The sequence below is a fragment of the Pistacia vera genome, unplaced genomic scaffold (genome assembly GCF_008641045.1).
Source record: "Pistacia vera cultivar Batoury unplaced genomic scaffold, PisVer_v2 Contig59, whole genome shotgun sequence".
Taxonomy (NCBI): Eukaryota; Viridiplantae; Streptophyta; class Magnoliopsida; order Sapindales; family Anacardiaceae; genus Pistacia; species Pistacia vera.
The window spans coordinates 265,685-290,944 of NW_022196434.1; the positions used below are offsets into that span (position 1 = coordinate 265,685).

Genomic DNA, 25,260 nt, shown 5'->3' on the forward strand with positions numbered 1-25,260 from the left:
AGAGTTTCAAGCGAACCATCAAGCTACTTAGAGGTAGTTAAACTGATGGTTTTTTGTGTCACTGCTATATATATGCTACTGAACTGAGAATTTGTAAAAAAGCTTGAAGGATCCGTGTATTTGTCTAACTTATGGCTCCGATTGAAGTGTTTTTTTCTTTTTTCTTTTTCTTTTTTTCCTAAAGTTGATTATGCACATTAAAATTGAGACAAGGGAAAACAAAATTTATAGGAACATATGAAAATGCGAAAAGGATAGGTTTTTATTGATGTGATTGACCTAAAATGAAACAAGAAATTAATGAGGAATTTTTCTTTATAAAAAGAATGAGAATCTATCTATTAAAATGTCATGAAGTGCATTGTTTATTGCCTTCTGAATAATTTACACCTATGAATGAGCGAAACTTCCTCAACGGATTCCAATCTGGATGTAGGGAAAATAGTGTTAAATTAGGATTTAATTAGAATTTAATTTTGCTTCCCTTTCTTTATTTGATTTTCTTATTTATTTAGGGTTTCATATTAGGATTTCAAGTAGTTTTCTATTTTAATTAGGAGTTTAGTTGATTTAGGAAGTTTTAATTTAGTTAAATTTTACTTTCTTATTTTATAATTAGTCAACAGTTGGGATATCTTGTTTTAATTAGTTTTGGTGTTTAAGTAGGATTTTATTTTCTTGTTTAACTATAGTCTTGGTTGTAATCACTCTATATAAACAAATTATTCGTTTCTTTTGAAAATATATAATATTCTATAAATTATTCAGTTTTTACTTTAGATTTTGCGGTTTAAGTTTCTAGATTGAGACTTATGTTAAAGGTCGCTACGTCAGTTGGTATCAGAGCAAGCAAAATTCGTTTGATCTAATGGCAGGTGATGAAGTTGTAAGAGGCGGCGGTTCCCATGACAAAGATCAGGGAGCTGAGACCTCGCAAGGGGTGGCGTTGAGGGCTTTGGAGCAACGAATCAATATCAGATTCTAGCGTTTGGAATGACATTTTAAACGACGCTTTGAAGAAATTGTAGATCGACTTGATGCTTTGAGCGAAGATGCCAATAGAAATTGGAATGACGAGAGGTAATGTACCGAAGATGATATGGCTCACGGATAGCCTATTGACAAACCAATTTTTGCAAACAAGCGTAGACAGCAAGTTTACGTGAAAGATTTGGATGAAAAAGACGATTGCTTTGCAGATTTTGGGAGGCACGTTGAATATGGACAAAGTGATTATGGGGATAGAGATACCGACGAATTCAAGTTAAAGGTAGATATTCCTTGTTTTAATAGTAATTTAAATATTAAAGACTTTCTAGATTGGATTGCAAAAATAGACAGGTTTTTCGAATATATGGAGATTCTAGAGGGGAGAAAGGTGAAACTGGTTGCATGTAGATTGAAGGGAGGAGCTTCTGCATGGTGGGAAAGATTAAAAGCCAAAAGATTTCGTGAGGGGAGAGCACTAGTTTGAACCTGGTACAGGATGAAACAGTTGTTACAAAGAGATTTTCTTCCTCCTCATTATGAGTGGATCTTGTTCCAACAGTACCAGAGATGCCATCAGGGTCAAAGATCTGTTAGAAAATATATTGCTGAATATCGATGGTTGTTATTCCATGTTGACTATAATGAACATCCATATAGAGTAACTTTAAGATTCTTTAATGGGTTCAATGTAAACATACAAGCTCAAATTGATTTACGACTTGACCATGCAATGTTTGATGTTCTTCAATTAGCCTTTGATGTAGAATCACAGTTAAGAATTAAAAAAAGAATTATTCTTCAGAGAATACATGCCTCACCAGTTATGGAAGAAGACAAGAAGCATAAAGCACTTCCTCAAGAAATTCTTAAAGCCAATGAAGATCATGAGATGTTACAAATTGAGGATCACACATAAAAGGAGATTGAGCATGAAGTAGATGTTGAAGCTGAACGAGTTCTCCAAGAAGAGAAGATTGAACAAGAACAAAAGCAAATTGTCCTAAAGGAGAAGCTTGAGTAAGAATAACACATTCAAGTTAAGGATCAAAAGGATGAGACGTCAATGACATTCGATTGCAACTTGAAGACTACAGTACATGACAACGATCCTAGGAAGATCAATGACAAAAGATATTTATTTGCTCCAAAGGAAGACTTGTTACTGTACTTCAAGTATCACCCACCAGATTGAAACTCAAGGACGATTTTATTTTTAAGAGAGAGAGTATGATGTAAGGAAAATAGTGTTAAATCGGGATTTAATTAGAATTTAATTTTGTTTCCCTTTTTTCATTTGATTTTCTTATTTATTTAGGGTTTCATATTAGAAATTTAAGTAGTTTTATATTTTAATTAGGAGTTTAGATGATTTAGGAAGTTTTAATTTAGTTAAATTTTACTTCTGTTATTTTATAATCAGTCAACAGTTGAGATGTCTTGTTTTAATTAGTTTTGGTGTTTAAGTAGGATTTTATTTCCTTATTTAATTAGAGTCTTGTTAGGGTTGGCTATAACCACCCTATATAAACATATTATTCGTTTCTTTTGAAGATATAAAATATTCAATAAATTATTCAGTTTTTACTTCAAATTTTACAGTTTAAGTTTCTGGATTGAGACTTGTGTTATCAATTCTAAAGATATGATTGTGTGCTAGCCTTGTTTATCACGCTAACTCGCTACCTCAAATTTAGAACCATGGTTTTAAAACTCTGCCCAGCCCGGTCCGTTGAACCGGTTCGATAGGGAACCGGTGGCTAGACCTGGTCGATTCATATAAAAAACCAAAAATAATAATTAAACCGTGTTCACCCGCAATTGAACTAGTTTTTTTGTGACGAACTACTGATCCAACCAGTATAAAGGAGAAAATTTAGCTGCCCGGTCCCCCCAAGTATGTATTTAAGAAAATGGCCTTGAAACTGTTCATCAAATTTTTTATAATTTAGAGAAGATGACNTGAATCTTGATGTGTGAACCCTAGCTTAGCTCTATGGCCTCAGATTATATATTAAAAACTTGGGTTATGATTCATCTTCAAAGATGGCAGATTTAGGGGTAAGCACTACACTAGGGTGGTCCTGCTCCCTTAACTACTGTTATACAGTAGCCATTAAAACATCATTTACTCTCTTGCTTTCTCTCTCTCTCTCAAGGACAATTGCACATATATAACACAGTATATTACATTATATTGTTACAAAACAGGTAAACACTGCAGGTCCAGTAGGAGGGAAGATAAAGCACCTGCATCTCAATTTATTGGCTACATTTATGGAAGGGTATCTCACGCAAATCCAATTCAAGCTCATAGTCCCACTAACACAGACACAGACAGGGACAGCGGGAGAGGTTGCGACAAATATTTTATTTGGGATGGGATCCCTTTCCAATCAAATCTCACTTTTCTATTGTGTTATGTTCTCAAGACAAGAAGGTCATCTGTTTCTCTCCTCTCATTTTATCACAGTAATAATAATGTGAAAAGAAAAGAAGGTGAGGGTGATGATTACTACGTCTGAGCTAATGACAATAAGTCAACTACAAAGACAAAGTCAGTGTGAGCGTGAGCGTGAGGGTGAGGGAGAGAGGGTTTCAGCAGCAAGTGTTAATGCTTCTGAATCTGCATGGTATGACCACACCACACATTTCCAAATATCACATAGAGTAAGTACTTCCTCACAGACATTAACTTCTTCCATTAGGAGAGCATATTATCGGGAGAGATGGATATATTTCTTTAAAAAATGATACAAAACATTATCTTGTAGGATAGTGCACCTTAGACTCTCCATGTGGAATTTTCAGATTAGTTTAATAACGTCATAAAACAAACTTTTATTCCCTTTAGCAGGAAAAACCATCAACAGCTAATTGGGTTAGCAGAAATAGGAAACAATGATTAGCACCGAAAGAGACAGGAAAAAAACAGTACACCAAAGAGCATGAATTGAATGATGTGCCCGTACAGCCCAACTGTGGTTAGATGCATATAAAATGCTTGTTGAATTTGGTTGAACAGTTCAATTTTATCCTACTAGATTAACAAAGATCAAGAACAAAATTGACGGAGTTTGATTACCGAAATTGTCACTGTAAAATCAATTTCTCAGCGTGACTAAATAAGTCATGCAACACTGGCCTAAATAAGTGTCGGATCAAAAGGGAACCCAGAAATCTTGAAGAGAAACTGGGAGTGGTTTAATAGCTTAATCAGGTCAGTTTATAAGTTGGACCAAATACAGTGTGATGCCTAAGCAATTAACAGCTAGACCAAGAGAAAACTACCCACAAAATTTACAGATGTCAGTCAGAGTACAGACACATAAGAGTTACATTTAATGTTACTCGACTTTACTCATACAGAAGATGTTAACCAAATAATTGATCCCGGAAAGAATTTTATAATTTATATAAGTTATAGCAAGACATCTTATGGTGTACCAAAATTTGGGATTGGGGCGGATTATTACCTATTTGAAAATCTACACTAGTTCCTAACTTCTTTAACTTATTAATTTGTTTGTGCGTGCAATCAATGTTTCGTAGAGGTCTCTGGCTGTAGGACGGTCTGTTGGATTTTCCTCAGTACAATGGCGGAACAACTGAACAAGAAATCTCAATATATCTACTTCCGAATCTGGTTTCTCAAGCCCTGCACCCAACTCAGCCCTTGTGTGTTCATTAGCTGATCCGAGAGACTCCAGCTCTTCAGTTAACCTTGGTCGCTTGCCCATCTGCACAAATCAGAGCTATTATAAGTATATTGATAACAAGTTTATATATAAAAGCAACCACTCATTTATTAATGAGTTCAGTTAGAAACGTCTGCAGTAAAAGTAAACAAGTTTTGTCTTTCCATCCAATAATCAGCGTGAAGGTTCAAAAATAGGTGGCGGATCATATCAACCCAAACTACTATTCTTTATGCCTTTTCTTTATTTTCAGTATAATTTTCTATAAAGATTAAAAAATAAGTCACTCAAACTTACACCACTTCAACTAAAGACCAGAGATGCGAGAATCACTTATCCCACCCAGTGAAGGGCTTATTCCAAATTTCATATTTTCATTCTTCACCAGGTATTCCAACACCTATAGTATTTGTATATTATGATTACAAACCTCCTAAAGAAGAATACTTAAGAATTACTCAGAATATTTTGTGATTACATAACTCTGCATATGTAACAACACTCCTTTCATCGAATCCTTTGTGAGAAGACCGAGTTCACAGTATATTCCACAATTTTACAAAATTGTAAATTTTGAGAAAGAGAGAGAGAAACCTGAAGAAGATCGTGTATTTCTAATTCAGATGATGCGAAATAAGGAACTTGCAGAGTCAGCAACTCAAAAAGAATGCACCCATATGACCATATGTCCACTTCCTGCAACAAGATTGAAAAGACTTTAGACTCCAGATAAAAATATTCAGGATATTAATTATGAGAACAAAAGTTGAATGCAGAAATAAGGTCAAATCCTTGGGTATATTTGGATTCCCATTAACTACAGAGATAGTTTGTGTTGATTGTATGCAAATTTATGCACAAAAAACATATCAAATAGGACCAATGTCAACTGTTGTGCACAAAAACACAACTGGGTATGACGAATTAATAGCCACCATAGATTCATGACAGATGTTATGAATATTTAGGCAATTGTCATTCAGAACAATATGATTTTATAAAATAATTACTGACAGTTGTGCCTGACATGACTATTAAATAGACAAAGAAGCAAATGCCAGTATACGTAATGGTTGTACATGAAATAATACAAATCAGCATATAGAGGCAGGACCAGCGACCCTTTTATTTTATAAAAATTTTCACATCAATTTCTAACCCCGAGATTAGAAAGCAATCAATAGCTAAGATGATTTTATGTATGTTCTTCAATTAACTAATAGCTCTATTGGGAATAAATCACAATTAATTCTCTCTTTTAAACAATCATATCTTCTCTTGTACATCATCTCTTTATTTTCGTTAATATTATACCAATCTATAGTTTTGCAGATATGCTTCTTTTATAAATCTTCTACACTTTTCGGTTTCTCAATAGCAATGCACAGGTAATAAAGTGGTTATGTATGCATGTACATTAATTTCTAAGAACCATATAGTCTATATTATCAAATTAAAATCTCGAAATCACTGACAGGAGGAAACTTACCAGTCCATATCTATTACGTTTATGCATTGCCTGCAGAACCTCTGGTGCCATCCAGCGTGGTGTTCCAACACAAACATCAGTCGGAGGTATCCCCATATGAGCAATACAGCACGTATGCAAAAAAGAGCGGAGAGGCACAGCTCTGTCGAAGTCACAGAGTTTCACAACAGGAGTTCCATCAGCTTTCTTCCTATCCAAATCAATCAATACATTTTCACTTTTTATGTCACGATGCATAATGTGCTTTGAATGAAGCTCCACCAATGCTGATGCAACATCTTGAGCAATAAATAATGCCAGCTCCAATGGTGCATGCTTCTCACCGGCTTTTGATAGCTTCTCTAAATAATTCTGTTAACCACCACTAAGTATCAATCAAAAGTTGCTGAAACAAATTCTAAGGTAACATAAAGCAAATTAAAAATTTCTATTACCTTCAGTGATCCCCCTTTTACATACTCCATGAAAATAGCAGATTGTATTACACGACGCTCAGGATTTCCGTCCACTGAAGGGAGCCACCTGGAACAAATCTGATGTCCATACATTTCTACTATGCAGGAATGTTTCAAAGCACCCAATATTCGAACTTCTCCTAGACAACTATACTCGAAATTCTTGATATCTTCAATTGAACTCCCACCCAACTCTAAGTTACGCACCTGAAACATTAAACAAGGTAGAATAAACAAATGTTTAGACGATACTAATCGTGTTTCAGAATAACATGTCAAATCAACTTAAAAAGCAAGATAATATCATGAGAGGTTATTTTGAATAAATGAGTCTCAAGTCAAGTCGAAGTAGGTGAAGAAAATCTTCAAGCTTGTGCGTCTGTCTGTATGCATGATTTCCAGGACAACTGACATTTGGGATAACTTATTTGCAGAAAAATAACAGGTTAAACACTTAATAATATAAGCCCATGACCCAACTACTTTTTGAATTAACAAACAATCTATACCATTAACAACTGTAAGGTAAAAAGAAATAAGGATGAACACTAAACTTTCTACTAGATTATAATATAAGTGTGACTAGACTTTTTAAGGGAGCAAACCTTTGCTGCAGCATCAAGCGATCCGAATTTGCATTGACGAAGAGAACTTGAAGTTACTTTTTCAATTTCATCACACGTGCTCAAGGAAGGAAATGAGCAAGGACTGGGACAGGGGTCACCTTCAGTTGAAAGAGAAACTGTAGTTCTACATAGAGGAATGTACCTGAAACAACATGCATATCCATCAGAGTTGATAGCAAAAATACAACATTCCAGCAGCAAGCTATCTGTGTTTCACAACAAGTAATTAAGTCAGATACACAAGTCAAGCAAGGACTGGAAAGTAGTTTAATGGTTTTAAAATAAAAATTATCAATTAGACATAAACACACAAAATAAGCATGGTTTTCTTCTTAATTCATTTTGATATGTACACATTTGTAGACCAATGGTTCTCATTTTAGAGGCCTCAAAACTAGAGTAGATTTAGTTATGACAGCAAACTGTCCCATTAGCGCTAGAAGTATAACAGAACTCATAAAGTAGATAATCACTTAAGAACCAATAATATAGATGAAGCGTTTGGAAATACAAGCCATAATTCAGCATGAATGATCTAAATCATATCACAGAATGCAATAACTTGGTTAAGTGCCCACAGACACAACTAATCAAACTGGAAGCAATCATGCATATTTCTGAACAGTTTAAGGAATACATACACTAAAACACAGCTAGAATAAACTTAAATGCACAAAATAGCGGGATAAAATTAGTTTGGTAGTCATCATGCACGAAGACCAGCACGTGGAAGAGTCAGAATGTCAAGTCAAACTCCATGTTCTGAGACTAAGAAAATTATCATGCAACAGAGGAAATGCAAAAAGATCTACAGAGTGGGTCAATTAACAAGAAAATTCATAATAAACAGAGCACTTACCTACAAAAATATTCTGGATCTGTCTCTTCTCTTATATCATGTGGATGACATGCATCAACCACCATCCGAACCCACGAATCCCCCCTTTTGACAAGGATGGTATTCCAAGCATGTGGTTGGAAATCCAAGTAACCCCTAACAAGCTCACAAGGAACAGGTGGCTCAACCCGATCACAAAGATACTACAGCAATAGAATTTGTATCAGATCATGAGGACTAAAAGCTGAAACAATAACATACAGATTTGAAACATAAAAAAGTTGAAACCAAAACGAAGACAAATAATTACCTTCAGAAGCAATGCTCTGTGTCTACACACACCAAACTGCAGTGTACCTAAAGGAACTATGATGGAATTTCGCCTTGACTTAATAGAACGCAAGTATTTTTCACAGAGATCAGCAAAAGCAATATCTTCTCCAGAATCCAAAGCCTGTCTGGAGGATGGGCTAATACTGTCACTGTGTCCAGTTGAGCAAGTACAAACAAAAGGCTGCCGGTAATTTGAACCAGATACACTTCTGCGAGTCCTTGCAACAATATCACTTCTATCACTCCCTCCAAAATGATCTGATACAAAAAGAGCAAGTAATGAAGCAACCTGCAGGTTACCAACAGGTTCAATAACCCTATCTTTGGCTAAACCATTCATTTGCTTCAAATGCTGTACAAAAGTTTGAGCAGAGAGCAAAATTGCATCCAACTCTTCATCACTTTTCCTGATGGGAAGAAGAAAAAATCAGAGTCATTATATTAGAGAAGAATTATGGTACGTCCACACATTAACAATAAAAGGAAAAAACCATATATATACGCCTACCAACATAAAACACATGTATTAAAATTAACCTGTCCACAAGAATGACTTCACGCGAATCAGGATGCAAAGTTTGTTCATAACTCCTCAACGACTTAAAGGGCCGGTCGCGTCCTGCATCATAAAAACCATCTGGTAGATGATCCTCAATGCTGCAAAATGAGAGGTTGCTATATTTCTGTGATATATTGGAGCTATCTTCAATTGATTTTCGAGACTTGCATGGTTTGGGGTTATCGAGATCCCTTTCAGAATGCCTCTTTATCGTAGAAGCAGCTTTGGATATATCTGAAGATGAAACTTCATCCTGCTTAGCAGCTTCATTTTGTATAGATGTTACATCAGAGGTAGAGCATTCATCTTCTCTGCCTTCACCTATAGGCTCAAGCTCAACACATAAGCAACTATCTTCGCATGATCCCTTACTGGAACTAATTTTATTGTTTTCAACATTTGGAAGGAAATCACTTTCAGCTTCTGCTGAAAGTGATTGCTTATTGTCGCCATCATCATCCAGGCCTATGATTTCCAATGCTCTTTCTGTCCTTCCAGGGGTAAAAACGTCTAAAATGACTGGTTTACAATTTTCTCCTGCCTTCACATGCAATGCTTGAGCATGTCCTTCACCTTTCCACTTCCTGCTGTTGTTTAGACGTTCTTGTCGAGCTCTTTGTTGCAAGTAATGTTGTCGCTTCCACCGCTTACTAGACCTCTGAGGTGTATAACATCTATTGTTAGACACAGCTAATATGCTTGACGGCGGATGATTAGAGCCTGCATCCAGTTATGTAAATATGAAGTCAATTTCACACACATATCAAGTCAAGACAGTATTTGATAATGCTAAAAGATTGGGAAAAAACTGAAGAACTCCAGAGGTCTCACCATTGTCAGAAACATTTCCATCAATCTCCTGAATGACAGTTTCATAAACATCCATCTCTACTGAAGAACTGATGAAATCATCATTCGATGAGTCTTTTCCATTCCCTTCCAAATTACAGCATATCCATGCAGGTACTTGACAATAACTTAGAAGCTTATTGTACTTGAACAGAAGTGAAAAACAATAGTAAGTATTAGATATAGAAAGTCAAACAATCATATGAAAGAAGTATCTGCAAAATCAGAAAAAAAATTAGAAGACCATGTATTTCCACAAGAAATTTGCAAAGAAAGAACTCGTGAAACAAAAATATATATCAATAGAAGTACAAAGTGAATCAAAGCAGTAAAAATAAACATTTTCATCATCATTTCTCCATATTATGTGCGCCACATGCAAACATCAATTTAAGTAATAATATCAGTGTCATTAATAGAAAAAAGAGGTGATGTAGCAAAATATGTCAACTAACCACTAAATATTTCATGCACCAAAATATAAAAGGAAAATTACATTAAACCCCTAAATATTTCATGCACCAAAATATAAAAGGAAAAATTACATTAAACCCCCGGTTAGGCTTGATGTTTAGTGTTTTTTTTGTAATTTCGTATTTCCATTAATATTTAAAAGAGTTCAAATTGTTTTCTCTTTTACCCCTCACTATTATAACTAAGAGAAATTACTAATGCATTGGACCTAGGGTATACCTCAAGGGTTCAAGACAACTTCCAAATATAAAAAAACAATAAGTTCAGTGGAAGGGTCCAGCATTTAAGACTCGACTGGTACTTTTCTTTTTGGTGACCAAAATTCTGTTGGTGCATGCACCAAATTTGAAACTAGGGACTACCTATACCCTGTAGCCTTTAATAGTCAGGAGACTAGAGGTATAAAATCCCATGTAAGTGGCCCACATGACTTTGAAATTTGATCTCCAAGAAGTAAACCAAATTAAAGAATGGTAACTGACTCCAATTTAAACCAAAAGAGAGGAAAAGGAAAAAGAAAAGATGAGGACTCCTAATGCCCCTGAGCGTTTAGCCCAAACTAAAGAATGGTAACAATGATCCCTTAGACACAAAGGGATAAAATAAAAGGCCTTGTTGTGTAGAGTAGAAGTTTAGAACAGATTCAGGAAAAAAAAAAATTATGACAACTACAACATAGACAATTTAAGCACCTTCCTTTTTCAGACAATCCTGACTACAAGAGAGAATGAAGTAGAAAAAGAATACATGTAAAAAGCCCCTTTACAAATTCCGGAAGAGGACTGATATTAATCTGAAGAAGACATTAGTACCTGAAGGTTCAAATTCTGAAGGTTATGCATTGAGCCAAGATCCAGAGACCCCAACGACGTCAGCCTATTATTTGAAAGGTCCAAGTTCTCCAAACTTTGCAATGAGGATAAACCAGAAGGTAATTCCAGCAATTTATTATTAGCAATCTTCAAAGATACCAAGGCCTTCAAGTAACTTATTTCAGTTGGCAAATATTTCATCTTATTGAAAGAAAGGTCTAAGTGCTCCAAACTGTTTAAGCATCCAATTTCTGGAGGAAGGAATCTGCAATGAAAGAGAATATGCTAATATTATACATCTATTTACACCTTATACATCAAAATTTTAGCTAATTATTACTAGTATCAAGGACCAAGAATCAATATAGACACAAAATTTTGTATAAGCAAATGGAAGAGGCACATTCTAAACAATCCAATCAACTACACAAGAACAACGGAGATGTCATGTATTGCCATTTTCATGCATATGATACATAAAGATTTTTTTTATTGCTAACATAATTGCTTGAAACTGGGTTTCATCTTCTCTGCCATTTAATTTCATTGTTTATATTTTATATTTTTGTAAGAATTACAATACTACTCTAGTGCATCACCAGCAAAAGGTAATGCAACATAAGTAATATTAATTTGCACACTTTTTTCTTGTGTATAATTATCTATAAAAGTGTATTCAAATAATATTAACATGCATATGGATGAACCAGAAGTCCACAGAACAAAGTAAACTAATAAACTAGAATTCAGACTTCACTACAAAAAAGAAAAAATCTTTCCCATAGCTGCTCCAAGTTTCATCCTCATATTCCTACAATATCCAATTATTCCTTTCCATCCAAATCACCCAAAAGCAGCATTCCCAAAGTAAGACAACTTTTTCTCACCCAATATCACAATGATATTCAACAAGCGATAAAATACAATCTTTACTGACACCTGATCAAGTTTAGCCTCTAAAATTTTTAAACCATAAAAAAGCTATAGGGCACTGGAGGAACAAATAATTAAATCTTTCAGCTTCCCTTTTACAAAAAACCTGCCAATGCTATTGCTTTGAAGCAGATTTGCTCAGCTTAATTATTTTTTAATGCCTAAATCTCGCAAAACTCCTCATAGATGTCCTTAATGATTTCAGCTTTCAATTTATTAGTTATAAATTTAATAACAAACCTACTCTGAAATCCTAATCAGTTAACGCACACAACTATGAGAGCTTACTCCAGTACCTACAATGGGCTGGGAAAGCAATTTTGAACTAACTACGAGATCGGCCACAAACAACCGTATCTCCAGGAAATATAAAACCAAGTTTAAGCTCTCCATGAGTGTTTATCTATGTGCCAACCATTCGAAATTTTAAATTCCATCTATTCTACATAAACATCTCAAAAGAAGACCACAATTTAAAACTAAACTAAAAACTTCAAAACTAACCTTATAGAGAAGTGACAAACAGAGAGCTTGGTCAAGCACTTAAGCCCAGCAATTTCACTCAACAAAGTCAAAACCGATGGCCGCGGAGGAACTTTACTTAATTCAAGCTCCTTCAAGCCCTGTAGCTTATTCAAAGCTAATCCATTAAATCCCGGTGACGATATCTTCACCTGTAAGCATTCTAACCCTACCAAGTTCCCAACCTCGTCCGGAAATAAATTAATCTCATTCCCGAAAAACTTCAAATTTTTTAACTTTCCAAACCTGCCCACCGATTTCGGAATCAAATTAAACACATTCTTGTACAAATAAAACCCCTCCACCGAATTATCGGGTTTCTCGTCACCGTCAGTTTCAAGTAACGGAAACTCCACGATTTTTCCCGATACATCAACAACTGACTCGACGTCGTCAGTACTGCCGTTATTATCGTTGTTTTGGTTGGCTTCAAGCAAAAGTTTAGGTTTTCGGGGAGTTTCAGGAGCATTTTGGGCGGTTTCAACAGAATTCATTAGCAACGTTTAGTCAGTTAATGAAATTCTAGTAATAAGAGAATACAAATTTGGGGCCTTTTTCGAAAAGATGGGCATCCAGTACGTTATTATGAGGGAATTTAAATGAAGATCTGCTTGGAAGGAGGGAAAATTAAGTGAAGACAACATAAAAAGGAAAGAATTAAGGGAAAATTAAGGAGCGGCCCCGCTCCTGTGTGAAAAAATTGAGAGAAACCCTAGAATCTAGAGGAACCGTACTGAGTACTGCCAGCGGTTATGTGGAGACGCGTCACTGCATTTATATAAGGGAGTTTAATTTTGATTTGTTGGGGGATTTGAATTGGGCACTCGCTTGATATTTGACAAAATGAGCACTCTGCACCTACCCGTGGTCAAGTAGTGAAAGGTCGTAATTATCCTTACTTTGGGCAGGGTTACAAACTTATCATCTAAGTTTAGTCAAATTTAGTGGCCGGTCAAAAGTAAATTGCTATAAAGAATTGTTAAAGAACTTGGGAAAAGTTAACAACAGGAAATAATAGGTTAACGTTTGTCCAGAACCCGGTTCAGAGCTCCGACGGTAATTGGATATGCATATCGGGCAAGGTTACTCACTGTTTTGTACCATTACCACTAAAACGGGATAAATCTTCAAGAGAAAATGACATCTTCATCCCTAAAGTTTTTTCCAAAAACCTAGCCTTCGTTTAGATCAAGGGATTTTAAAAATCCATGGATTTGATAAATTTCATTGTTTGGTTTAAATATAAAACCTATGGGTTGTTGATTCAAATTTTCATGCACTCATGTTTGATTAGATAAATACAATCCATGGATTTGATAAATAATTTCTAACTTTACCCTCAATATCCAAAACCCAAAAAAAAAAAAATTCAACTTTCATCTAATTAAATACAGGTTAAACTATATTTTATAGAGAAGTTCAATTATAATAAATGATTTTTTGTTATTTGACTAAAAAAACCAATAGAATTCCAAATTAATATAATATATTATCAACTATCTTCATTTATAATCAAGTTGAATAATTTCATAATAAACAGATAATATAACCATACTTATATAGAAAATTAGTGTTAATATAATGCACTAACACCATATCCAAAAAAAAAAAAAAAAAAAAACCTTGCATACTTAGTTAGTTTGACTATGTAATTAAAAAACAGTGTCTTTCACTAGTATAAAGTACATTTGCACACTCATCTATACATACAAAATATAACAGCATATGAGGAATGAGAACAATCTCGTTTTTTATGTTATTTATTATTATTTTTTTTTTTATAGAATTACCTAGTTATACAATATATAAATCTCAAGCATGCATAGCATAAGAAAGCTCATAGATGAAATTGTAGAGACATGATCAAAGTTTGTCCTCAATCTATATATTGTGGGACTAGGGACATAGCCAGGAACTCATTTTCGGGAGGTCAAAACATTAATTAAACTTAACAATACAATTGTAAATAAACTTATAATAAATAATATATTAGGTATAAGTTATACAAAAATATGAGTATTTATTTATAATGTTCTTTACAATTAATATATTTATAATTGTGCTTGACGATATAGAATAAACTTATAGTACTTTAACGAGTATAAAACAAAACTAATAAAAATTACTAACAAGTTATTAAGCTAACACAAATAATAACACCTCCAAATTGAACTACAATAAATTTTTTATCAATAAAATATTCAAGAATTTATCTATCTTTTATAATAAAATATTATAATTTTTGTTTTATATATATATATATATATATATATATATATATATATTTTAACTTCGATATTTTGATATGACATATCTGTGGGTAGTCTAGATGGTTAGAACGAATAGGGGATAATGCAGATAGGCACGCGGTCTCAAGTTCGACTCTTCATCTGAGCATCCGCAATTTAAGTGAGGGGCCCTGGTCTCAGTTTTGACAAACAAATTTTATAAATGATATTTACTTTATAGAATATATGAAATATATACAAACTTTTTTTCATTTTGTTCTTTGTATAATTAAATAATAGATATAAAATTCATTATATAATTTATTAAATGTGTTTGTGGGATTTTTTTGTAAAAACTAATAATTTAATTTGATGAATTTAAAAGTTAATATATATATCCTTCCTTTAACCCTCTCCCTTCGTCTTGTGTGGGATCCGTTGCTTTGCAAAAAGACCCCTATATATATATATAACAAGTTTGAGGGCTATTTGCAATGACATTATTGATTTAATGTTTTATGAAAAACAAAAAACCACCATTGACAAGTTTTTAATCTAATAACAAAAAGAATCATCATGAGAAATTGAAATAATAAAAGAGCTTTTGCAAATAAGAAATTGAAAATAATTAGTTAAGGGAATGGAAACTCATAGGTAGATTATTTATTGAGTATACTCGAAGATGCTGATGATGTAAAGGTGAAGAGCTTAAAAAAAGAGAACAACAAATATATTTTTTTTAATTAGAATAAAAGGTAATTACTGGGATATTAAATTATAAGGACAGTGTTGAAAAATTAAACTATTAACAAAATCTCTCATTTTATTAAAACTGGTAGATTTAACAAAATCCCACCTGGTAGGTAAGATTTTAAAATCCTAAAAAATGAAGAATTCTAGAAGGCGGTGGATTTTCCAAAATCCATAGATTTTAATTTTTTTTTTTTTAAAAAAAAAAAAAATGAAGGATTTTATCAAATTCATGGATTTAACCAAATCATTCATTTAGAATCTCACAATCTAAATGAGACCCTAAAGTTTTTCCAAATATTTAGGTCTAGATGATATAGCCAAATTCCTTTTTCACCCTATCTTTCATGAAACGACATTTGATACCCTCAAGTATAGAAAACAATCAACATTCCACTCCCATAATTTTTAAAAAGAGTAACGATACACTTACAAAGAAATCTTATAAAAATCTTCATACAAAGTGATATAACAAAAAATAAAGAGTAATACTACACTTACAAAGACTTTATACAAAATCATTCATACAAAGTGACATGACACTACTCATATATTGTTATATCATTCATAATAATTTAATGTGCATTTATTAAATTGATTTTTCATATTAATTTTTATAATCATAATCAGACATGTCATCATATAGGAAAGACTTTATATAAAGTTTTTGTAACGATGTGTTTGGTTTAAGGAATATTGGATTACTAGAAAGTTAGATTATCTTAAAGATTACTGGGAATCTTTAGAAAAATGTGTTTGGTTAGTTGGTAGATATTTTATATTAATATGTTTGGTTGGGAGGAATAAATTAGTGGGCATGTTATTTAAATTACTGAATTGTCCTCTAATTAAATATTATTATTATATTATTTCTTAATTTTTATTATTATTTAGATTGTATAACCCCCCTGCATTTAAAAACTTAGCAAAAACAACCCCATAATAAAAGTTTGGAAAATCAACAAAGCACCCCCACTAACCCAACCGTTGTCGGTCGCGGGCAACCACCGCAAGCCACCAGCAGCTGACAACTTGGTGGCCCACAGAAGGCAAGAAATGGCCTACGTGCTTTGTATGACCATTTTCGGCCAGAGATCTGGTCGGAAATGGCCAGACATGACAGATCTAGTCGTCAATGACCAGGTTGATGGCCGTTGACGGCTAGATTGATGATGGATCTAGCAGTCAACGGCCACAAATGGTCAAATTAGATTTGGCCGGAAATGACCATATTTGTGCACGACGGCTATTTTCGGCCTTCTGTGCGCCATTCCGATGGTGGCGGCGGTGGTTGTCGGTGGTAGGTGGGTGGGGGTGGGTGTGGTGGCTTGGGTGAGCTGCAATTTGTTTTGAATTCAAGGATAATTTTGTCTAAAAAATTAATTAATTGGGGTGAAATTGTAAAAACCATATTCATGTAAATAAATTTAAAAATAAGGGCATTATTGTTCTAAAATTTTATTAATAAGGGATAGAATTGTAACAAAAAATATGACCCTAATAATCTTAGAATACCTAAAAAAATGAAGGTAATCAGATTACCTTAAGGGGGCGTCTGGTTGGAGGTTAAGTGAGATTACTGGGGTAATGTCATCTTATATTACTTGATTACTATATTTGGTTGTCAAGTAATATAAGATACCGGTAATCTTCAAATACCAATGGTAGTTACTATTGGTAATATCTGAGATAATCTGATTACCTCAATTTTCTTAGGTATTCTGAGATTACCAGGGTTATCTTTTTTTGTTACAATTTTATCCCTTATTAATAAAAGTTTTGGACAATAATACCCATACTTTAAAACAAATTTACATTAATATCCTATTTCAATTTTGCTCTTGTTTAATTAAAATTTTAGACAATAATGCCCTTATATTTAAAATTATTTACAGATCACCACTGCCACCTAACCACCACCACCACCACCGCCGACAGTGGGCCAACCACCACGGACCACCGCTGAAAAATCACCGGAGTCCCTAAAAAAGAAGAAAATTATGTGGGAGGCTCCGGGAGGCTTCACTATGGCCGTTTCTGGCCATATTGATGGCCGAAAACGGCCATATCAGGCATGATCTGGCTTGATATCACCGAAAACGGCCATATCGAAGCCCCCCGGAGCCTCCCACATAATTTTCTTCTTTTTTAGGGACTCCGGCGATTTTCTGGCTGTGGTTCGCGGTGGCGGCAGGAGGTGAGGGTGATTTCATCATAAATTAAAGTTTTATATAAGCGGGGTGTTTTAGCTAAATCTGAAATATTGAGGGTTAAAAGAAATTATTAAAAAATTATAATAAAAATAATATTATATTAATATTTAAAAGGAGGACAATTTAGTAATTTAAATATCATACTCACCAATTTATTCCCTATAACCAAACATATTAATATAACATACCTACCAACTAACCAAACATATTTTCTTAAAGATTCCCAGTAATCTTCCAAGGTAATCTATCTTTTCAGTAATCTAATATTCTCAGTAATCTAACATTTTTGAACCAAACGTCCTCTAAATATTATCAACAGTAACTATTATTAATATTTAAAGATTACTGATATCTTATATTACTTAATAATCAAACGTGATAATCAAATAATATAAGATGACATAACTTCAATAATCTCGTGTTACCCCAATCAAACGTACAGTATAAATTGTAACCTCCGAAGGCGTAAAAGAAAAGAGAAAAGGGCAAATATAAAATCAACAGAAAAATAAATAAAATGCATACGGTACATTAACGTGAGCGGCGTAAATGGTCCCACTGTCCTTAGATTTGACATGGTAAAATCGGAGCCCTACATTTTAATAACTGCTTACATTACAGTGTAACAGAATCAGAAACAAGCACACGTATAACGAACTCTCGCATAAAGTAGTCCAAAATCCAATTACGTACCTCAACCATTATTTAAACCAATTTAAGTAGCTTATTCGATTCCGATTCCCGCCATATAAATTTACGACTTTCTCACATTTCAAAATAACAACTCACAATTCAAAATACTTATTTATACGCAAGCCAATCACGCAAAAACAAACATAAAATCTTAAATTCAGAAGAGATTTTCTCTACTGAAAACGAAGATGATTGCTAGTCTCAAGTAAGTTGACAGATCTGATTCTATTTATCTTTTTTATTCAAATGAAATAACTCCGCCTCACCGTTTAATCGCTTTCTGTCTTTGGTGTGGCTCAGAGCCGAAGATCAAAGCCAGCTCCAGCTTGTGGAGAGAGAAGATATTGATGACGAAGAAGACTTGTTCGAAGCAATTGATAAACGTATGTAAGCTTTTGAAATGTTCGATTTGCAATAAACTCGTTGATTCACACTGTTCGAGTGTTTTTGTATTTTAAGCGATTCAATTTGTTTGAGGAAGCTTTGAGTGTCATTTTTGGCCTATTTCTGGCAAATGATGTGTTAAAATTCACGACGCTGTATCGTTCTCTGGTCTTCGTTTATAGTTGTATCATTTTTTGAGTGTATTCTAGAATCTCAGTTGAATTTGATTTAGCTTGTGTTGCTCTATTTACAGTTTCCGCCGAATCAGATGTGGATTTTCAAATGTTGCACGTACATATATAGATAAAATCATATTTGAAAATGAATTTCCTCTAAATCGGAATTGTACTCTGCTTTGACATTAATTGATAGTTTCTAGCTAATTTTACTTGAACAGACGGGGCAAGATTGACTTCATCTGGTTATTAACTGATTAGATAACGTTATTGTGTGCAATTCGTGCAGTGACCTCTCAAGGAATCAATGCTGGAGATGTAAAGAAGCTTCAAGATGCAGGGATATACACCTGCAATGGCTTGATGATGCACACAAAGAAGGTAGAATCAATCGTCGAATCATTTTTATGTTGTTGGAGATTCGGACATCAATTATAATTTCATTTCACAGCATTTGACTGGAATCAAAGGATTATCTGAGGCAAAAGTTGAAAAGATCTGCGAAGCTGCTGAGAAGATAGTGGTTTGTGCTCTCTAGACATTATTTATTTTATTTTAATGCAATTATATGTTTTTGTTACTCATTCCTTTTTCTTATCCCTCTCTTCAATTTTAATTTGCAGAATTTTGGTTATATTACTGGAAGTGATGCTCTGCTGAGAGTAAGTTCAAACTATTTTGTAATTTGAAACTAAGCCATTTGATCATATCTGAATTTTTTTTTTTTAATTCTCGATTCCAAGAGATTTCGTAAATGTTTCCCCTAACACGTTAACAAAATCCAGTTTTATTTACGGTGATATGCGCTCCCTAATTAAAGTTTTTGTTAGTGCTTTTGAATCTTACTGTTGGTTTTTTTTCCCCCACTATGAGCCTAAAACTGGATTTTGTTTTGGTTAACAGAGGAAGTCAGTGATTAAAATTACAACTGGAAGCCAAGCCCTTGATGAACTATTAGGCGGTAATTTTATTGTCTTGAGATGTTCCATTTTTGGTTACATTATCATTTATGCATTCTTAATTTGCTATGATGATTTGTCCGTAAATTTTTAAAAGGTGGGATTGAAACTAATGCTATTACGGAAGCTTTTGGGGAGTTTCGGTGAGGAACACAAACTCATTTCCTGTTTATGTTGATAACTAATAATCATTCATCTTGCTTCGCTTTAGATTTATACATTCACGTCATTCAACTTCTCTATTGAATTTTCATTCAGGTCTGGCAAAACACAACTTGCCCATACTCTATGTGTTTCCACGCAGGTTAGTTTCTTAGACTTGATAATATATGCCTCCATATGGTTTATGTGTGTAATGGTGAATATGCTCTTTGTTGGTCCTTTTATAGTCTGTAGACTTAAGGCATTTGAGGAAGTAAAAAGAAAAAAAAATAGTGGAAATTGACTTCAATTCATAGTCATTTTGGTTTTTTTTTTTTTTTTAAGAAGATGGATCTATTTTAATTTGAAAAGCTGATATGATTTATGGCTGTTGCATTACGCAGTAGTGAATAATAGTTAATAGTAGCATTGAGTCAATGACCATAAAGAAACAGAAAACTACTTATCCAAAATGAAATCACAATATGTACATAAAGCCATGATGATTTAAGCATTCGGGTTTCCTATTACAGCTTCCTACAAACATGCGGGGTGGGAATGGAAAGGTTGCTTACATCGACACAGAAGGAACTTTGTATGTTTTTGTAGCTTTTTAATTTCTTTTCTCATTCAAAAAATAAACTATGATAATTTTCATGTAAATTGCCCAGTTTCATCATGTTTGATTTCTTCTTTTAACTGTGTGAACTTGCAGCCGCCCTGATCGAATTGTACCCATAGCCGAAAGATTTGGAATGGACCCCGGAGCTGTCCTTGACAATGTAACATCATCTTCCCATCACTCCGTGTAAATATTTATTCGCTACAGAAGCACATAACATAATTTGTTTGCTTTTCTTTTAATGTGAAAGATCATTTATGCTCGTGCATACACATATGAGCATCAGTATAACCTGCTCCTTGGTCTGGCTGCAAAAATGTCTGAAGAACCATTCAGACTTGTGGTGAGTCTTTTGCCAATAGATTTGTTCTCTGCTACCAAAATCATGAGGTGCAGTGAATTAATGTTTATGAGCGCACATGTTTTCAGATTGTAGATTCAGTGATTGCCCTCTTTCGAGTAGATTTCACAGGAAGAGGGGAGCTTGCAGATCGGCAGGTTTACTTAAAAGAGTTTTTGAGATGCCCACACTACCTTAGAACATATAATCTTTTCTTTATCTTGATCTTCCCTGAGATGAGCAACTTGCCATTTGCAGCAAAAACTGGGACAGATGCTCTCCCGATTGACAAAGATAGCTGAGGAATTTAATGTTGCAGTCTACATGACCAACCAAGGTAACTCTTGCGAGTATAATTGACCTCTTCTTTTAGCCAGAAAACTTACTTACAGGTAGCACAAGCTATAAATGACATATACTAACAGCTTAACCCTTCAACTTCGTGTCTCTCTTATTTTCAATGGGACTGGTTCGTTTTGCACTCCAGATGTTGAACCACTAATGCTCTGCGGTATTAGGAGCAGACTATAGAGGCATTAGTCAGCAAACTCAACAGCCTAATTTTAACAAATTGACCTCATTCATTATATGATATCTAATTTTTTTTTGCTGGACTACTTAATATGTTGCAGTCATAGCTGATCCTGGAGGGGGAATGTTCATATCAGACCCAAAGAAACCAGCGGGGGGGCATGTGCTTGCTCATGCAGCTACAATAAGATTGATGTTCAGGAAAGGCAAAGGTGAACAACGTGTCTGCAAGGTGTTTGATGCCCCAAATCTGCCCGAAGCTGAAGCAATATCCTTACCTTACTACGTTATTATACACTTCAATATAGACGTAATGCATATACATAGTTGCATTCTTTTCACAAGTAGACTGTGTCTTAACAGAAAATAGCACTGTCATCTCACACTAAGAAGACTCGGCATGAAGGAATTCTTAAAATTTTAAATCACCTGTTAAGAAGATTACCATATTTTTGGGAAGTTATCCATGACAAAAATACGTGTTTCAGATAACACCAGGGGGCATTGCCGACGCAAAGGACTAACCCAAAGATCAGGTCATAGTCCATTGGCAACATGGAAGCAGCAAAATTAAGGATGTTTCATTACCCTGTTATCTAGTAGTGCTTGTGTAAAGTGTTATAAACTGTTTTAATTTTCTGCAGCAGAAAAGGGTTAATACTACCATTCAGTTATGTTTTCCATGGTGCGAAACGAAAGTACCCCGTAGCAGCTCTTCTCAGAGATTAAGTTCAATATGTATTTTGACATTTACATAGAGATTGGCTTAAAAGGAGAGTGCTCCCTTTTTCAATATACATGATCATTAAGATCAAAGCAGAGAAAATTCCATCCCACAATTTGGACCTCAAACAGTAAACAAGTGTCAACATCATACAAACAACTTTGGAAATATCAGCAAGTCTTTGTGCAAGTTAATATTATTCCCTGGTATATGCCATGCAGCCTAGGCTTAGTTTAAACAGTAAGCAATGTGTATAGCCGCATACATACTGTCTTAGTTTTTGGAAAAACTTATAACAGTTTCAAAGTCGACTGCCCATTGAAGCATAAAAGTCATGAACATAGCAATGGGCACTCAGGAAACGATGAAATAAAACCAATGAAAGGCTCACTAATAACAAAAGCCTCATGAGAAAGGAAATAGTAATGAGCTCAGTAGTTCTGGGACCAGTTTGCAGCACTCCCAACTCTTGGCATGCCTGATTCTTTCTTAGCCTCTGCATCCACCTTGAAAGTTGCACCACAAACCTGGCCGGAGCTGTCCACCCTTGGCACTGGCTTCAATTCATTCAGGGGGTGCTCAAAGCTCCTCAATCCTCCAGAAGATGTAAAGAAGCACCCTGATAAAGAAACAGCAGAACCAGAAAAAATGAGCAATCTTGTTTATGTGCAGTCAAATTGTTTTGAAATCGAAAAAAAGATCCTATGTAGGCCCATGGTAATAGAGATAGTACTTAAAATGTGTCCGCAAGAAACAGAAAAGTTTTTTCACTTTCATCCAAACATGAACAACAGGAAGTTGATAGGATAATCATGGTAAGAACCCCGAAAAATTGGTTGATCAAGGAGTGTGCAGAGATCCAAGATGCATGTATGGCAACAAGAACATCAGCGAATCCTAATTTTTCATGCAGCTGGGATTTCCCAATGTATTAATTACAAACGCTAAATTAATATCAAATCAATAACAACTATGATTTAATATACATCGATTTTTGCATATACCTTTAGGGAATGGTGCAAAAGACTTCCCACAGCCCTTTTTCACAATCTCTACATCATCTGAAAGCACGAGATGGCCTTCAGAATCAGTACCCCAGAAGAAGGGAACACTCCCGTCAGCATCCTGCACGGCTCAAAAAATATAAAATTAAGCTTGATCAAATGATGCTAATCATAAGCATATTTAAAGGGGGAATTTAAGTAGGAAGAAGAAACTAAGGCTGGTGAACATTGGAGGATAACGTCTTAGGCTAAAAGTTTACTCACCCCGGCTACAAATGTAACTTTTGAAGAGCTATCGTAGAGAATAAATGCAAATTTCCCCTGGAAGTCTCTAACGACCTGATCAGCAGGATAAGGACCCCGATCTCTGAGAGTTCTGTAGGCTTCAATAACAATAATAGCTTCATTTGCTGCTTTGTTAAGTCCATATTGTTGCTTAAGAAGAGCAACATTATCGATGTGGCCTTGAAACAAGCAGAAAATGTCGTCCACAACTGCAAATAATCTGAGACCAAAAAGGAGCTACATCAAATTACAGATCAATGATCCAACAGAAAACAGTGGTGAATCTCCATTGACAAGCATAAGGAAGATAACAAAGATGAACTGGTTTTAAGTTAGATGGAACACATCTGTGAAGCCATGGAACAGTGAGACAATCATTAAAAACTGATACACAACGCCAACGAGCTAAGGAAGACACAAATCACAGGTCAATGTATAGTCAATACCACTAAAATTATTTAAGTAAAAATAAAATCATATTCTCCATCAAATAAAGTCAGAAGCAAAAGAAATTCATTTGAAAGTATAACAAAAAACAAAAAAGATCAATTTTGTTGTTCCATGGCACATCCAAACAACTAATAAAATGACAAAAATATTTAAGCAATAAATAGAATAGTACCAATGAACTGAATTTGTACTTCGTCTTTCTCAATAACATGCGTATAACAACATATTAATTATGATGTGAAAATGAAACTAAAGAATCTCTAGATTTGGACTATTTATTATATCCAGTGGCTGCACACCACATAACCCAGAACCTTCTTTTTTTATTTTTTTATTTTAAATAAAAAATCACCATAATAACAACAGGGCAAATGAGAACCATGAAACCAAATTGAATAAACAGATTTTTGAACCAATTTACTTCAGAAATCGTAAAAATGATACACTTTTCATTAAAATTTTCTTCAGAAAATCTGACCAAGATCTATAAAAGGATTCAACACATCCATTGAATTTTGCTTTGCATCAGAACCATAAAAGAACAATAACACATAAATTTGTTATCCTTATCCACATATATGAATAAAGCATCCAATAAAGTAATAATTAAAAAAAATGAACCCGATCCATTAATAATAAGGATCGGATCAAAACGAATAAGACGGGTATTAATTGGTGAATAGTACCTTGGTAAAAGCGGGTTCTGCTTGTCAATAGAGTAGGCCATGAGACCAGCGTCGCCAAGATTGACGGTGACAGAGGCAGAGTAAAGAAAGCCAAAGTGTTTAGCCAATGACCCATCTTTGAGTGCGGTGACGGAGTCCGGTTGTGGGCTACGCAGAGCCTCTGGGCTATTGGCCACTGACTTTTCAAACACTGCCAACATTTTTTCTCTGATGAACAAACTACACAAACAAAAAGCAAGATTCGATTGGCAATGAAGACAGTGCGAAGCACTTAATATCACAGTTTCGCAAGACGATTATGATGATGACAAGGATGAATGGTAAGTTATGAGGAAGCTGGTTGAAGCAGGGTTTGGTATAGCTTATATATACATATAATAAGACTTGAGACATAAGATATTATATTAAACTTTATTTCCAATATTCTCCTTCCTTTTTATCAAAATTTACCATCTTATCCTATCAAAATATTTGTATATGCAATGTTATCCTTATTTAT

General features: G+C 34.4%; 3 protein-coding genes across 3 annotated transcripts; 1 reads left to right on the plus strand and 2 right to left on the minus strand.

Annotated features, from left to right (window-relative positions):
* Nucleotides 1–4,141: 4,141 nt before the first annotated feature.
* On the minus strand, nucleotides 4,142–13,313 carry LOC116109787. Its single transcript, XM_031396010.1, has 11 exons — nucleotides 12,558–13,313; nucleotides 11,121–11,385; nucleotides 9,817–9,979; nucleotides 8,964–9,705; nucleotides 8,404–8,833; nucleotides 8,115–8,296; nucleotides 7,235–7,397; nucleotides 6,609–6,836; nucleotides 6,175–6,525; nucleotides 5,280–5,381; nucleotides 4,142–4,727 (listed from the first exon to the last, which is right to left on the minus strand). The coding sequence occupies exons 1-11, from the start codon at nucleotides 13,067–13,069 to the stop codon at nucleotides 4,497–4,499; spliced, it is 3,369 nt and encodes a 1,122-aa protein (XP_031251870.1). The 5' UTR covers nucleotides 13,070–13,313; the 3' UTR covers nucleotides 4,142–4,496.
* Nucleotides 13,314–18,590: 5,277 nt separating this feature from the next.
* LOC116109814 (meiotic recombination protein DMC1 homolog) lies at nucleotides 18,591–22,275 on the plus strand. Its single transcript, XM_031396048.1, has 15 exons — nucleotides 18,591–18,664; nucleotides 18,760–18,842; nucleotides 19,309–19,400; nucleotides 19,471–19,542; nucleotides 19,643–19,681; nucleotides 19,923–19,980; nucleotides 20,076–20,121; nucleotides 20,237–20,282; nucleotides 20,653–20,714; nucleotides 20,835–20,901; nucleotides 20,992–21,084; nucleotides 21,171–21,239; nucleotides 21,340–21,418; nucleotides 21,714–21,880; nucleotides 22,092–22,275. Exons 1-15 carry the CDS (start codon nucleotides 18,648–18,650, stop codon nucleotides 22,134–22,136), a joined length of 1,035 nt encoding a protein of 344 aa, XP_031251908.1. The 5' UTR covers nucleotides 18,591–18,647; the 3' UTR covers nucleotides 22,137–22,275.
* Nucleotides 22,276–22,741: 466 nt separating this feature from the next.
* On the minus strand, nucleotides 22,742–25,098 carry LOC116109815 (stem-specific protein TSJT1). The gene is made up of 4 exons (XM_031396049.1): nucleotides 24,762–25,098; nucleotides 23,605–23,845; nucleotides 23,341–23,461; nucleotides 22,742–22,955 (listed from the first exon to the last, which is right to left on the minus strand). Exons 1-4 carry the CDS (start codon nucleotides 24,959–24,961, stop codon nucleotides 22,768–22,770), a joined length of 750 nt encoding a protein of 249 aa, XP_031251909.1. The 5' UTR covers nucleotides 24,962–25,098; the 3' UTR covers nucleotides 22,742–22,767.
* Between the last annotated feature and the right edge of the window lie 162 nt (nucleotides 25,099–25,260).